The 14,110-nt window shown below is 38.8% G+C and overlaps 1 protein-coding gene across 2 annotated transcripts in view; it reads left to right on the forward strand.

Moving 5' to 3' along the window:
• The window catches only part of LOC122134268 (protein FAM222A-like), a 60,615-nt gene that overhangs the window by 32,897 nt on the left and 13,608 nt on the right, over positions 1–14,110 (forward strand). For both annotated transcript variants that reach the window (XM_042723606.1, XM_042723605.1), the window contains exon 2: positions 5,324–5,487. In XM_042723606.1, coding sequence (XP_042579540.1) covers positions 5,376–5,487 — 112 coding nt within the window. In that variant the 5' untranslated portion in view covers positions 5,324–5,375. The remainder of the gene's footprint in view (positions 1–5,323; positions 5,488–14,110) is intronic.

Below are 14,110 nucleotides of genomic sequence, written 5' to 3' on the forward strand. Positions count from 1 at the left end.
GCTCCATGAGCTTTACGTCCTCTCCTGCATTCATGTGTTGTTAGGAAGCGCTGGGTCTCCAGTGTGTGTGTGTGTCTTGTTAACAATCGTTGGATTTATGTCCCAAAGTGTATGCCTGCCCTCTCTGAAGGATTGTTTGCTTGTCTGTGTGTGTTTTGCATCCTCGTTTGTCCTTGTCCTGTTGCATTATTTGTGTGTGTGTTATTCTGATTTTGTTTCTACTCAGCATGTTCGTGTGTGTGCGGCTTTTATATAATAGTGTTGAGTGTCTAAGATTGTGTGTGTGCGCTGTGTAGCGAAGTTAAGGGGTCGGGGACTCTGTCTGTCCCTCTAATGGGCTCTTTCATTGCTTTCCATTCAGCGCTGTGGTGTGTGTGAGGGATTATGGGGGACTGTAGTGGCTGCTTGTTAAAGCCGAAGAAAAGGGTCTGGGTGTGTCGATTGGATTAACTTGTTTGGGCTTATTAAGAGGGGAGACGCACAGGCCTTTTAAAAGCACTGCATGGGGCTCTCTGTCTCACACACACACACACACACACTCACACACACACACACACACACACACACACACACACACACACACACACACTCACACCGAGCTGGCAGGTCACCATTCAATTAGGAAGAGAAGCCCCCCTCCTCTCCGTCCCCTTGTCTTTCGCAGATAAATGCAAACCTTTTTTCCTTTCTCCCTCCTTTGCATCAGTGTACATACATTCCCTACAGGCCGAGCCTGTATGTTCATGTGCTTTTTGTCTTAGGTTCTTTTATCCTCACTAACACCTCTTTTCGTTCTCACCTTCCCCTTACTTTCCAGCCTATCGATCTTTTCAGCTCTCCCACAGAAGTGCACTTCAGAGAATTCAGGGGGCTCAGGCCAGCGTGAGGTTAATTCGCTCGCCAGAGATCTCGGCATGCATCTGACAAACTAAGTGCGTGTCTACCTGAAACTGTATATTGTTACAGGTTCAAAAGCACTTTCATTACGGAAGCTGATTTATGCACAGGGTACATTGACTTAAGCTGCATGTCCCAGTCGGAGAGTTTTTAGAGTGTCTTTGTCCTAAAAAGTTGTATTGTACTTTGTCACTTCACACTGAAAGTGTGAAAGCCACCCAATCGCAGTCAGTCAGAACACTTGCATTTGTGTAAAACAAGATGTTAGCCCCACAAGAAAAACATTGCAGCAAGTGCATTGTGAATCTAGCCATGTTTGTTGGTACCATATCAGGTATCATTTTTGTATTGGTTTTTAAAGATTTATTAGGGTCTTATGGTCTTAGGGTCTTAAAATTAATATCCATTTTACACACTATACATGCCTTAAGTAACTTTTAAAATTTAAAATAATTGACTCGTTTTTAAGGTTTTAATTTTAATTTTAGACACAATAGTGCTTAATTTTAACATGTAATATTTTAATAGGATATTTTAAATGCAGATGCTTATTCATCCAATTTTTGCATTTAGATTACCTTTACACTCACTTAATAGTTAAGCACAAAGATCTAAACTTTTTTAAAGATCTGAATTTTTATAGATTTGTACAATAAAATGAATAACACTGTTAAAAGTAATGGTAACACTTTACTTAAAGCTTTTATGTATAACACATTCTAAAAGTAGTTTTAATCCATTAATTATGCCTTGTAATGCATTGTACAATAATTGTAACCAGTTAATGCATTATAACACTTACCAATTCATTGTTACGCTATGCATTTTAAATTCAGTTATAATTTTTTACGACAAGATATAATGTATGCATCTCTACATGTGATTTTAGTGCCAAATAAAACTTTAAAATCTTTTAACACTGTTTAAAACAAATTCCACTGTGTGAAAGGTAATGTGGTTCATAGAGATGTATTTAGTTTTAAAATCATGTTGCACTGAGCCCTTCTGCTCTGTGTTAGTAGGTCGGAATTCTCTAAACACATATTGTGCAACCTGAGCCTTTACCCTAACCAACGGATTTAACTCCAGGATGTTCAGGAGGGATGTCTATGAAGTCGGTGTGGCTATTAGGCTTAAGATGAAAATCATATGCTAAATAACATCCAACTAAATCCGTGCTGTCATGGTTTTAGCCATGCAAGAGTTCAGTCGCACTGTTTGCGTGAGGTTCATTCCCTATGAATGGCTTATAAAGCCTCTAGTTTTATGAAATAACAGCGATCCGAGAATTTGCAAATATGTAATGTGGCTCATATATCAGGAAGCACACACGCTATTGCGGAAATCTTCCAGCATTTGCTGTTGGCAGAAGGCAGAGAACGATGAGGATTGCACATATAGTGGTGGAGATTTTATTGGTTTTGCAGTTGATTTATTCAAATGCATTGATAAGCACATGTTAGCTGACATGGCTGCACAATTTCAAAGCGCATGCCTGTTTGCTATAAATAAATATCGACAGGCAGACACACAGACCTGAGTCGCTTGTCGATCTCGCTCCCATTCTCTGCTCAGTCCCTCATCATCTGCTTGCATTCACATGCAGATTTTTGGAAACAGAGTCTCAGGAAGGGCTAATCCATTTCCCCGCTGTGACAGATAGCCATTGAGGAGAACGAGAGAGAGGTGTTTACCGATGAGCTGCGATCTTTAAATAACACAGATTTCACGTCAATAAAACGGAGCGATTCAGCACACTCTTGGATTGCATGTTTTCGGTTGTTGTTTGCAGTTTAGGATTTGTTCCCTCTGAAAGTCTGACTGACAAGATGGGTGGTAAAGGGTTGTCAGACGTTCTTGCTGAGCTTCAAGATGTTTCTGCTTCAGTTTAATCACATCGCCACCTGAAGAGCTGTAATTTACACAGTTGCCCTCTGGCACGACTTGATTTAGCCAAGTAGTACATGTTCCTAGATCTATTGTTGGTGCTGGATAACATAGCTGTAAATTATAGCCCTAGTTGAACCCAGAACCCAACCAATCAGGGAGATGATGGGGTAAGAATGTTGTACAAGCCCTTAACCCCAACTGTAAGCCTAATCCTAAAACCTGATTGGTTGATAAGAAATGCTGTTCCAGAACAACAAGGATATTGATCCAGGAACATGTCCTACCTACTTAGCCAAGCCATATTAAACATTTCACCGAGGTTATTATAGTTTGAAATGTCCATTTCTATTTTATTTCCATTTTATCTGTCTTTATTTTACTTAGTTTTCACTCAGTCACTGATGGTTTTAGTGTAGTTTTTTTCTTTAATAGTTTTCTAGATTAAGTTTTAGTTTTTATTTTGGTTTTAGAATTTTAGGGCTGCCAAAGTTAATGCACTAAATGTTTCAATTACAATTTTTGCATGAAGTTTTCACGTTTTGTAATATAGCATGTTTTAGAAAAACTAAACCTAAAATAGTCGCCTTTCTTAGCTATTTTTTGGAGTACTGAAACCATTTTATTAATTTAGTTTCAGTTCCCCCCATTTTAGGAAAAAATGGCTTTCATTTAGTTTTTGTAGGAAATGTTTTTTTTTTTTTTTTTTTTTTTTTTTTTTTTTTTTTCGGTTTTATTTAGTTTAGTTTAGTTTAGTTTAGTTTCATTTCCTGGGACACAGTAAGTCATGTAGGAGCAAACACAACATTAGCTGTAATATCACATATATAATAAAATTAACCTTGATGTCTATGTTAAGTTTAGGACATCATTGTAAATGCTTAACGATTGACAATCAGATGTGCTGTAAAACAAAGTACAATACGTTTGCACATTTGTGCTGAAATCAAAGTCGTGATCTAGTTCCATCTGGGCTTGTACCCAAAAGGTTGCAAGATTGAACCCTCCATTGAGCCCTTGAACAAGGCACTTCTCCTTAAGTTACTCCAGCAAGATTGTTCCTTTAACTTCCCATTAGACTGTCTTTGCTAGTCTGAGAGTCGGCTGGTGGGCGGCAGTCAGATGGTCCTATAACGCGTTCTCCAAGAGAGCTGCTGTTTCCTGTGTCGACTGTCTGGCAGTGCTCCCTGTTTTCTCCTCTTCCTCTGGAGCGAAAGAGCTGAAGATGGAGGGAGGCAGAGCAGGAATGCAGCCAGAGATTTATGGCCCGGGGGGAGATTGATTACGCCCGTCACTGGCCCTGATGTGTGCTTGGCATTTGCCCCCCCACCCGACTCATCAGCATGTTACACATACACCCACACACAATATGGACATTTACACTCCAAGCAGAAACTCCTGGAAACTGCCTCCAGACCTTTTTGGGCAAAGCACCATCCCAGTCACCATCTGAACTGGAGACAGGCTCTCTTTTTCTCTTTTGACATCTGCATCATTTAAAGAAACAACACCTCGGAAGTGTTTCAGCAGGTCAACGCAGAGTTTTGTTTTTACCGTGTGTGTTGTGAGCAGTGATGGGTGCTTTATTCCTCTTGTGACTGAAGGAAGTGATAGGCTGTTGATGGATGGGTGCTGTGGAATGGCCAGGAAGGACGGGGCTGCTGGATTTCCATGTGATGCAGCAGGTGTGTGTTTGTAATTCAGCCCACGGAGCCGAGAGGCAGCTGGAGCAGCATTAAACCTCCACCTCACACACTTCCCTGTGTGTGTGTCCTCCTCCTGTGCTTCACAGGTGTGAGTTGAAGAACTGAATAAAAAAATACATTGGAGCCGTGGCCTAGTGGTTGGCTCTTGTGCTCTGACACATGCAAGTTTGAATCTGGCATGTCCTGATCCTTTTCGTATTTAAGTTTAGTTTTATTTTACACTTTTATTTAATTATTTTTATTTATACTTTTGAAAATAATTATTTTATTAATACTTTTAATATTTATTATTTTATTTATACTTTTTTATTATAATGTTATTGATTAGTTTTAATATTTAAACTTTAATTTTTATTTATGCTTTTAAACAAGTGTAATTTTACTTTTATTATTTACACATATTTTTTATTTGTAATTTAAAATTTATTAATGCTTTTATTTTTATGCTGTTTAAAATATAAATATAATTTTATTGTTGCTTTATTTATTTTTTTATTTCGCAAACAAATACAGAGAGATAAAGGAACTTTTAGATATTTTTATTACATTTTTTAATTGTTTTTAAAAATAAATATTTGTAATTGTATTAATACTTTTATTTACACTTTTTTTTTATTTCAAAAGCATAAATATTTATAATTTTATTAATACTTTTCAATATATTTTTTTTGTACATTTTTTTTTATAATTTAAAAATTATTTTATGTGCTATAACCTCCAGTTCCCAAATGACTTTTTATCACACTGTTTTTCCATCTAAATCAGTGTAATTCCTGCACGTTTTGCTTATTCTGACTACATCACTAACAATTACATTTTTCTTCATTTTGCAGGTCGGCCTCGGCAAACCAGTGTCTGTAGAATCATACCTGCGTCTGCGCAGTCATGCTGGCCTGTCTGCAGAGGAGGCAGAACCCTGCACACCAGCACGCCACGGCCGTCTGCAGCAGCAGCAGCAGCAAGAGTCTTGAGCCAACGCAACACATCAACCGCAAATGTGAGCAGAGTTTAGATTTCTTGTTTATTTCTGGTTTTAGACAAATTTTATCATAAATGACAAATACAAACGGTCAACAGCAAACTGGTCTGTCTTGCTGATTGCTGGCACAGCATATTAGATTAACTTCCTTCTGATGGGACCGAACACTCAGACTGAATAATTAAATGTGACTGTGTAGTTAGGCACTGACGGCATTGAGGATGAGTTAAATGAACTTTGACAATAGACTCTTCTTTCACACTGTTCTATTAACAAAGCTTTTTTATGTCAGCGTGATGAAGCACATTCATGACCCCTGAAATGTTCACATCACATTCATTTCATGCCCCAAGAAGCTTCACTCCACTCACAGTGGCATTGTTTAGACAAAAGTAGTTAACATCTTGTTTTTCGCAGCCTTGATTGGAGTGCTGCTGGCTTTTGTCCTTTTGCTTGAATCTGTTCTCCCCTTCTATAGTATTTTATACTCCACCCTACTGTAGTGTACTCTGCTGCAAGGGTTTTTGATGCCAAGGATCCAAAAATACAATCGTCCCCTTGAATAATTGAAGAATTGGCTTTTATATTCTTATTGTACTAAACAGATTGTTCAAATATTAGCTGAAAAATATTTACTTCTCAAATGCCGATTTTTCTTTTTTGCTGTTGCTTTTGCTCTTAATAGAATAAAATATCAACAATTATCAGTTGTTCAATAACCATTGAATCAGCAAGAATTAAAGACTTTACTGCTGAGGTTCCCTGCCAAGGCTTCAAGGCTTCTAGCTCAAGGTTAGCTAAACATTTGCACTGGTGTATGTCCTTACCGACTTACCTGTATGCAAATAAACACATGCTGAAACAAATCTGCTCATTTTCCATAAGCTGGTTTCACACATATGCACGAGAAACCCATGTAGAACAGGTCCTCTAGTCGCCACAGTGTATATTTGTGTATATTTTCATGTGTACGTACATGTTTGTTCAGGGTTTGTAGGAATTTTACAGACTGACAAATCTCCTTCTGGCAGGCTCTGAGATTAAAGAAATGTTTTTTTTTTTTGACCGAAGATCCCAGGGTTCTTCTTTAAGCTTCAGATTAGACTTAAACTGAGGAAGCTCTTCCTGTAATGAGGAGAGAAGAAAGGAAAGAATAGAGAGGAAGAGGGGGATGTCCTTCTTTTAGAACATTCCATATGTTTTCGGTTCTGTTTTGTTGGCGTGGCAGTATTCCACATGCACAAGCTGATTATGATGAGGACAGACAGAAGAGCTGAGGAACTTCTAACCACTATCCCTCAGGTTCAGCTCTAAGCTCAGAGCAGCTTAAAGGTAATAGGATGGCATCGTCCTCCTGCTGCTCTCTGATCAGCGTGGCATCGTTCTGCTTTCACCTTGACAGACAGGAAAAGGTCAAAGGGACAGCTTTTTTGGGAAAAGACATCCATGGGCACCTGCTGCCGTTGTCTGGGATGTTTCTGTTGTGAGGTTTTAAGAATGCGTGCGTGTATGTTTTGTAAAAGAGTGAATTTTGAGAACAGGAAGTGAAAGAACTTGACTGGCGCAACCTAAATGAATAAATGAGTGAGGGAATTCCTACATGTATGGACAGCCGGATGGATGGATGGAGACGCAAAAGGATGGATGAATAAATGTATCATTGAATAAGTGGATGGATAGATGGATGGATGAGTAGATAGATGGATGAATAAGCATATTGATGGATGAATGAATACATGAAGGAGCAGAATAAATGAATGAGTGGATGGATGGATGGATGGATGGATGGATGAAGAAATGGATGGATGGATGGATGAAGAAATGGATGGATGGATAGATAGATGAGTTATTGAGTGGATAGATGGATGAATAAGCATATGGATGGATGGATGGATAGATAGTTGAATGAATGCATGAAGGAGCAGAATGGATGACTGAATGAATTAGTGAGTGGATGGATAGATGATTGAAAGATCGAATAAGTGGATGGATGGATGGATGGATGGATGGATACGTAGCAGACAATGCATGAATACATAAAATAGTGAATGAATGAATTAATGAATGAATGAATAGATGGATGGATGGATGGATGGATAAGATGTATAATAAATGCATGAATGAAATGAGCAGATGGATGAATAGATGGATGGATGAAGAAAATAGATGGATGAATGAATAGTTGAAGGGCCAGAATGAAGGATGGATTAAAAATGAATGATCAGACAAATGGGATGGATGGGCGAAGAAGTGAAAAAATAAATGAATGAATGAATGAATAAAAGAATGAGCAGGTGAATAGATAAATGAATGGATGATTGAACAAAGCTGCAAATGGATGGAAGAAGGGGTGGCTGGATGAATGGGCAATCCAAGTGGAGGTATAAATGTTGTATGGATAAAGAAGTTTCAACGATCAATGATTTTGCATGGAAAAGAAAAAAAAGAGAAAAGAGATGGAGACCGCCATGCTTGATTTAAATTGATTCCCTCCCTCCAATTTCAGCAGGATTTAGCCGCTTCCTTTCTAGACTTCTTATTGAGAAGCAGTCAGTAGGGGTCTGAGACTGAAATCAATAGCAAAAGAACAGTTTCTTTTTCTATCTGTCTCACATACTCACTCACTCACTCTTCCTGGCGTCCGTTTGCTTTTGATTGAGAGATCGCCTCAGTAGAGCACAAGCTCATAACAATAAGTAAAAGACCTTTGTGCGTGTCATTGAATAGAGTATCTGTGTCTGCGCTGTGGTTTCAGTATATATGGACCGCACCGTCTGGTCTGGAGCTGCAGACAGGTGTCAGGCTTTGGACGAAGAGAGAGGCCAGTTTGTCTGGAGATGATGGAGGTGGACGGGTTTCTGCTTCCTGGCCTCCTCAGATCTGGCATGAGTAGAGAGAGGATTTGGGAGGGTATTCAAATAACTATAAAGTAAAAGTCCCCTTCTGCATGCAGATGCCGAGTGCCTGCACAGTTCATTGATGCGACTCCCATTAAAAAATGCCTCATACCCTCAATAAAAAAAGGGACTTAACTGGCTCCAGCATCAGCTGCGAGTGCTCAGATCGCCCCGCCAGACAATCAATTTCCCCAGAGTGCATGGAGCTTAGCGGGCAAGAGAGAGAGGCGGGAGATAGGAAAGGAGGTTGTTTTCATTATCACACCTCTTTCCCTGTCTGAGCAGAAAGAGAGCTCAAAAAATGAGAGAGAAAATCAGGCGAGTTGCAAAGTGGAGGTAGCGAGAAACCGAGAAAGAGAGCGAGCGACGTGCTTTTTAAAAAGCCGTTGACCGCCTGCCCTTAAAAATATCGTATTAGATTTGCTTCAGTGAGGAGGCCTTTTGAGTTTTCCCCCTTCTAGCCAAGAAATGAAAAAGAAACGCCAGGCATTAGTTAAATTATAAATCACAGCCGCTCGCTTTCAGCATGCCTAAATTCTCGGAGTATGTGGTGGCACTCTTGCGCGTCAGGGCTTGTCGTTCCTAATTAAATCTCCCTGGTCGGGTGACATTTGTAGCTGTCGTCCAGCCCCCGCCAGCGTCTGTCTGCCAGTAGCTTAGATGGCGACATGAAAGTCTGAGCGGAGGGCAGATCCCCCTTCATCACTGAGCACCCTGGGGACAGGAGCACCGGGGCCGGACACATCACAGCCGCTCCGATGCTGACCTCTGCTATGCATTCTGGGTGCTTTTTTTTGCATTTCTTGCTTTCGTAGCTCGTTCTTTCCTTCACTCCTTCTTTTGCTCTTTCATTCTCTTTTTCACGTTCTTTTAAATATTTCCTCCTCCTTTATTAATTCCTGCCCTTTCTTTCTTTTTCTCTTTTTCTTTCTTTCACTTTGTTCACTTTCTTTTCTTCTGTTTTGTTTAACTTTTTTTCACACTTTCAATTTATTTAGCATATTTTTCCTGCTGTTTAATTTCTTTCTTTCTTTTTTTGCTTTGTTTACTTTCTTTTCTTCCATTTTATTTCACTTTTTTCACACTCAATTTATTTTGTATATTTTCTGCTGTTTAATTATGTTGCTGTTTTGGTCTTTCTCTTTCTTTCTTTCTTTCTTTCTTTCTTTCTTTCTTTCTTTCTTTCTTTCTTTCTTTCTTTCTTTCTTTCTGTTTACTCTTTCTCTCTTCCACTCTTTTTTCCTTGTTTTTTCATTCACACTCTCATCTTCTAATTCTGTACTTCATTCTTTTGCTCAGTTTCTTTTCTCTCACTCTCTCCTTTTTCATAATTTCCCTCTTGTTCACTCTAGTTCTTTCTCTTTTGCTTTTCTTTGTTTTCTTTCTCTTCTCTCTCTTTAATTTTTTGTTCACTGTTTTGCTTATTTCATTTTTATCTCTTGCTTTCTCTTTACTCTTTCTAATCTTGCTCTTTTTCACGCTTTTGCTCCAGTTTATTTTTTCCTCTTTTTCTTGCATTTTAATTGTTCCTTCCCTCATTTCTTCCTTTTCTCCTTCATGTAGATTGCATGCTAATGTTACACATGATGCGTTACACACACTCACCTCTGTAAGGTGCTTCAGGTCCAATCACAACGCTCTTCTCCTTCTACCCTGAGCCACAGCAGGCATTGGCAGCCAATCAGGTTCACATATGGCACTGTGACATCATTTCCAGGGTCACAACATCCAATCCGGTAGAGACAGATTATCACCTCTGAAGGCCTGATGGAAAAGATTTTAACCATGTGAGAAGCAGAAGTCCGTATCATACTGACAAGCCGTCAGAATTGGACTGAGCTTTAGTTCTCACATTAATGGCTAAGGTTTGTGGATGGGTCATGAAATGTTGATGCCTGCCAGAATGTCTTTGTTTCAGCAGTGCAGTGCTCCTCCAGTTCAGCAGGGGTCACCAAACAGAAAACAAATCATATTTGCCACAAGATATTTAAACATAACTAAAAGGTATCCTTTAGCCTTAGTTTCTACTCTGCCCTTTTTCACCTTTTTACATTGATTGACAGCTGCACTCAGGCCCTGTGTCTGTGAGGATTTAGATTTTTCCTCCGTGTCATGAGTCTGAGGCATGTTAGTTTATTTTACATTGCCCAAGATGCACAATGAGCATTCATATTAATATCAGTAAGTGACTAGGCAGTGACAATCAAAGTTTTTTTTTTTATTATTGTTGTTTGTATCCAATTCCGCAGTATTCTTTGCTATCCAAGGTTACAATTGTCCGATCACCCTGCCAGCAGCCTGCAGACACACCCAGAGGCTCATTTCCGGGCACTGCTGGGAACCCAGCAACCTTTCCATTCATTCTGTGCCCATCCTGGGGCTTTGGGTGCCACTGGCATAGAGGGCAGAGCAGGGTGGGGAAGGGGGCCTGGTATGCTAGCGGCTGTTGCCGTGGCTTTGGCAGACGTAAGCGAGATGCCCTTTAAGCTGGCGCGTGGGCCTCCCAGGTGTATGTACAGGTTGGAAGGAGGTACAGAGGGAGGGCAGGAGAGGAGGAGGAAAAGGTGGAGGGGATCCAGGGCTCCTAGAGCAGCTGAGGAAATGAGATCACACTCGGAGACTGACCTTCCATTGGGGGCCGGGAGACAGGTTAGAAGATGTAGAACATGAGCGCACACACTGTGATATCTGCCTGTCTCCATCTCATATTTATTCATCCGTATGTCCGATCACTCTCTGTCTGGCTGACTGACCTTCTGTTTGTCTATTTTTCTATATATCTTGATCTCTATCAATCTTTCTTTCCATCTGTCTGTATCTGTCTATATATATATATCTGTCTGTCTGTATCTCTGTAACTCTCTGTCTATAGGCATATGTCTATCTTTCTGTCTATCTATGTCTGTCAAGCTTTGTCTGTCTGTCTGTCTGTCTGTCTGTCTGTCTGTCTATCTATCTATCGTCTGTTTGTCTTTTGTATATGCATTTCTCTCTCTCTCTCTCTCTCTCTCTCTCTCTCTTCTCTCTCTCTCTCTCTCTCTCTCTCTCTCTCTCTCTCTCTCTCTCTATCTATATATATATATATATATATATATATAGATATATATATATATATGTATATATATATATATGTGTATATATGTATATATATGTATGTATATATATATGTATATATATATATGTATGTCCTCTATCTTTTCTATAAATATTTCCACCATCTAACTCTCTTTTCTATATGTTTCTCATTGTCTGACTCCCTGCATTTTGTCCATTTCTCTGTCTGTCTCTCCATCCATTTATCTGTATCTCTTATTGAATGTGTTCTGAAAGAGGACATTAGTGAAGAAAGACGGACAGATCATATTCACATGGTTCGTGTGTGTGTGAGAGAGAAAGATAGACAGTACATGACGTGCTAAACTAACATTGTTGCTCCTTTGGGACCTTTAACATCAATTAGAATAGCCTGCCTGACACACTCACTGTCCTCTGGGTAAAGAGAGTGTGTGCGCTAACAGCCTCTCTTGCAAATTAGTATCAGAAGCATTAGTATGAAAGACTCTGCGTGCTTGATTGGGTTTCTTGTTTCCTGTCCTTACATGTCTCTGTGGTCTAATATTCTCAGACACATTGTCAAAAAGCAAACAAAGACATGTTTAGATATAAATAAACAAGTGTTGGAATTGAAAATAGATCTTGTTTGCATCTTGTTTGTGCAAATGCAATCCCTTTAGTTATTTGGCCATCTAGTGAAATTTTTACTAGCATGCTGACTTATGGTTCAGTGGTGAGTGGCTTAATGTGGTTTTACCAGCGCTTGTGTGTGTAGGGTGTTTAATATTCATTTTGAAGCAGTGGAGACCTTGTTTCCTAAATGAGAGAGCAGAAGGGTTGAGACTTGCTCCAGGCTAGCTGCAGGCAGCCCTCTTTTTCTATTTACCTGCAGACTTGCACTGTGAGATCTCCCTCGGCCTGTCGGGACACACACACACACACACACACACACACACACACATATACTGTACACACTTAGTTCTGTCTTTCTGTTATCTGTTCCTCTGAGATCTTGTTCGTCTTCCTAATCTCAGCCTAATTTTCTGATTTGTCTCTCTATCACACATTGCGCATATGTGAGCATATCTTGTGTGTGTGTGTGTGTGTGTGTGTGTGTGTGTGTGTGTGTGTGTGTGTGTGTGTGTGCATGAATGATTGTTTCTAAAAGTTTTCCTGATATGAATCTTGCAGTCGAAAAGAGGTCATCTTATCAGAGACGAGCGAAATTGAACCTTTTTTTTCTTCATTTCCTTGCTCACATTATGAGTTATCTCTTCATTATCTTTAGCTCTATCAAGCAGCTTGTGATGTTGTCCAAGATTTTATTTGATTTTATTAGTGTATGTTCCTCAGTTCTTTCAGTTCTTTTTAATTCAACCAAAGAACATTTATATCGGCCGGCATGAATAAGAAAAGAATATTCTGGATTAAATACAAGTTGTACATCAGTTGATCCTTAGACTTCTTGTGTTAGTGTATTATTGTACATATTTGGTTTGTTTTTACAAAAATGAGGTACGTCAAAATGATTTTGTCGAAATACCACTGAAGCTGGATATTTTATTTGGCGCTTGTCGTTACAAATTGCTGTGACTCTCCTTTCGTTCTCGTTCTCCCAGGAAGATGTTTGGATCGAGCAGTGGCTTGTCCTCACTGTCGACTTTGTGACCCCAGAAATGCTAACGCACATGAGGGATTTATTCAAGTCAGACGAGTCTGTTGTATAAAAGTGAAATGGGCCGCTTCATGTTTTGTTTCTTCGTGGGTGGCTATCAGACCTCAGCATAGAGAAACCCCTACAAAACTGCATTTGAAGATCCTGAGAGGAGTGGGGCATGTTGTGTGTTGGCGGGCAGGATAAGGACATGAGAAAAGGGAGGACTATGGGAAAAAAGAACTTCATAAGATGTTTGAAATACAAGGAATTTGTCTTGAGCCAGGTCTCGCCACATAGATAAAACATGTTAACACAAATACCTGCAAAACAAATCACGAATAGATCTGCAATCACTATTATTTTTTAAATGGCACTGGTTCAATTTTTTTTTCTCATAGTCATTTTAATCTGAATGAATTACAATATATTTATATTTTGTAGCAAAAATAATATTTTTTGAATGATGTAATGGTGGTTTTTTAAATCATATTATTATCCTTGATTGAATGAAGAAATTCATCCCATGATGCATTGCAAATGGAATAATTAAATCAGAAATTATATAGAATACCAAAATTAACTACTCATTAAGTTACTGCTTATTGCCAACTTCATGCTTTTGCCCAATGTCATATTCATGTCATTTTCACTGTATGCTGTATGTAAAATGAGTGTTACCTTGGCTTTATTTGAAAAAAATGTGATTCCCAGTGCACACAAACTTCCCAGAATACTGAGTGCCCTGTTGGTTACTGTGTTTACTTACTTTTTATTTATATTTTTATAAAATATTTGTTTATTTGTGAAAAATACTTTTGTCACTTAAAGTATAAGCATTTTTATTTTACACATTTTTTTTACCCATTTCAAATGATTTCAAATGTCTTAAATACAATGAATAAAAATTATTCATTGAATTTACTATTTTTTTAAGGTAAGCGATTATTTTAGCTACATTTAAATAAACACATTTAGTTGACTAACTTAAAAAAAAAATATTATTAAATGTAGCTAAAATAAATTCTTTGCAACC

This window comes from Cyprinus carpio, chromosome B5, assembly GCF_018340385.1.
Source record: "Cyprinus carpio isolate SPL01 chromosome B5, ASM1834038v1, whole genome shotgun sequence".
NCBI lineage: Eukaryota > Metazoa > Chordata > Actinopteri > Cypriniformes > Cyprinidae > Cyprinus > Cyprinus carpio.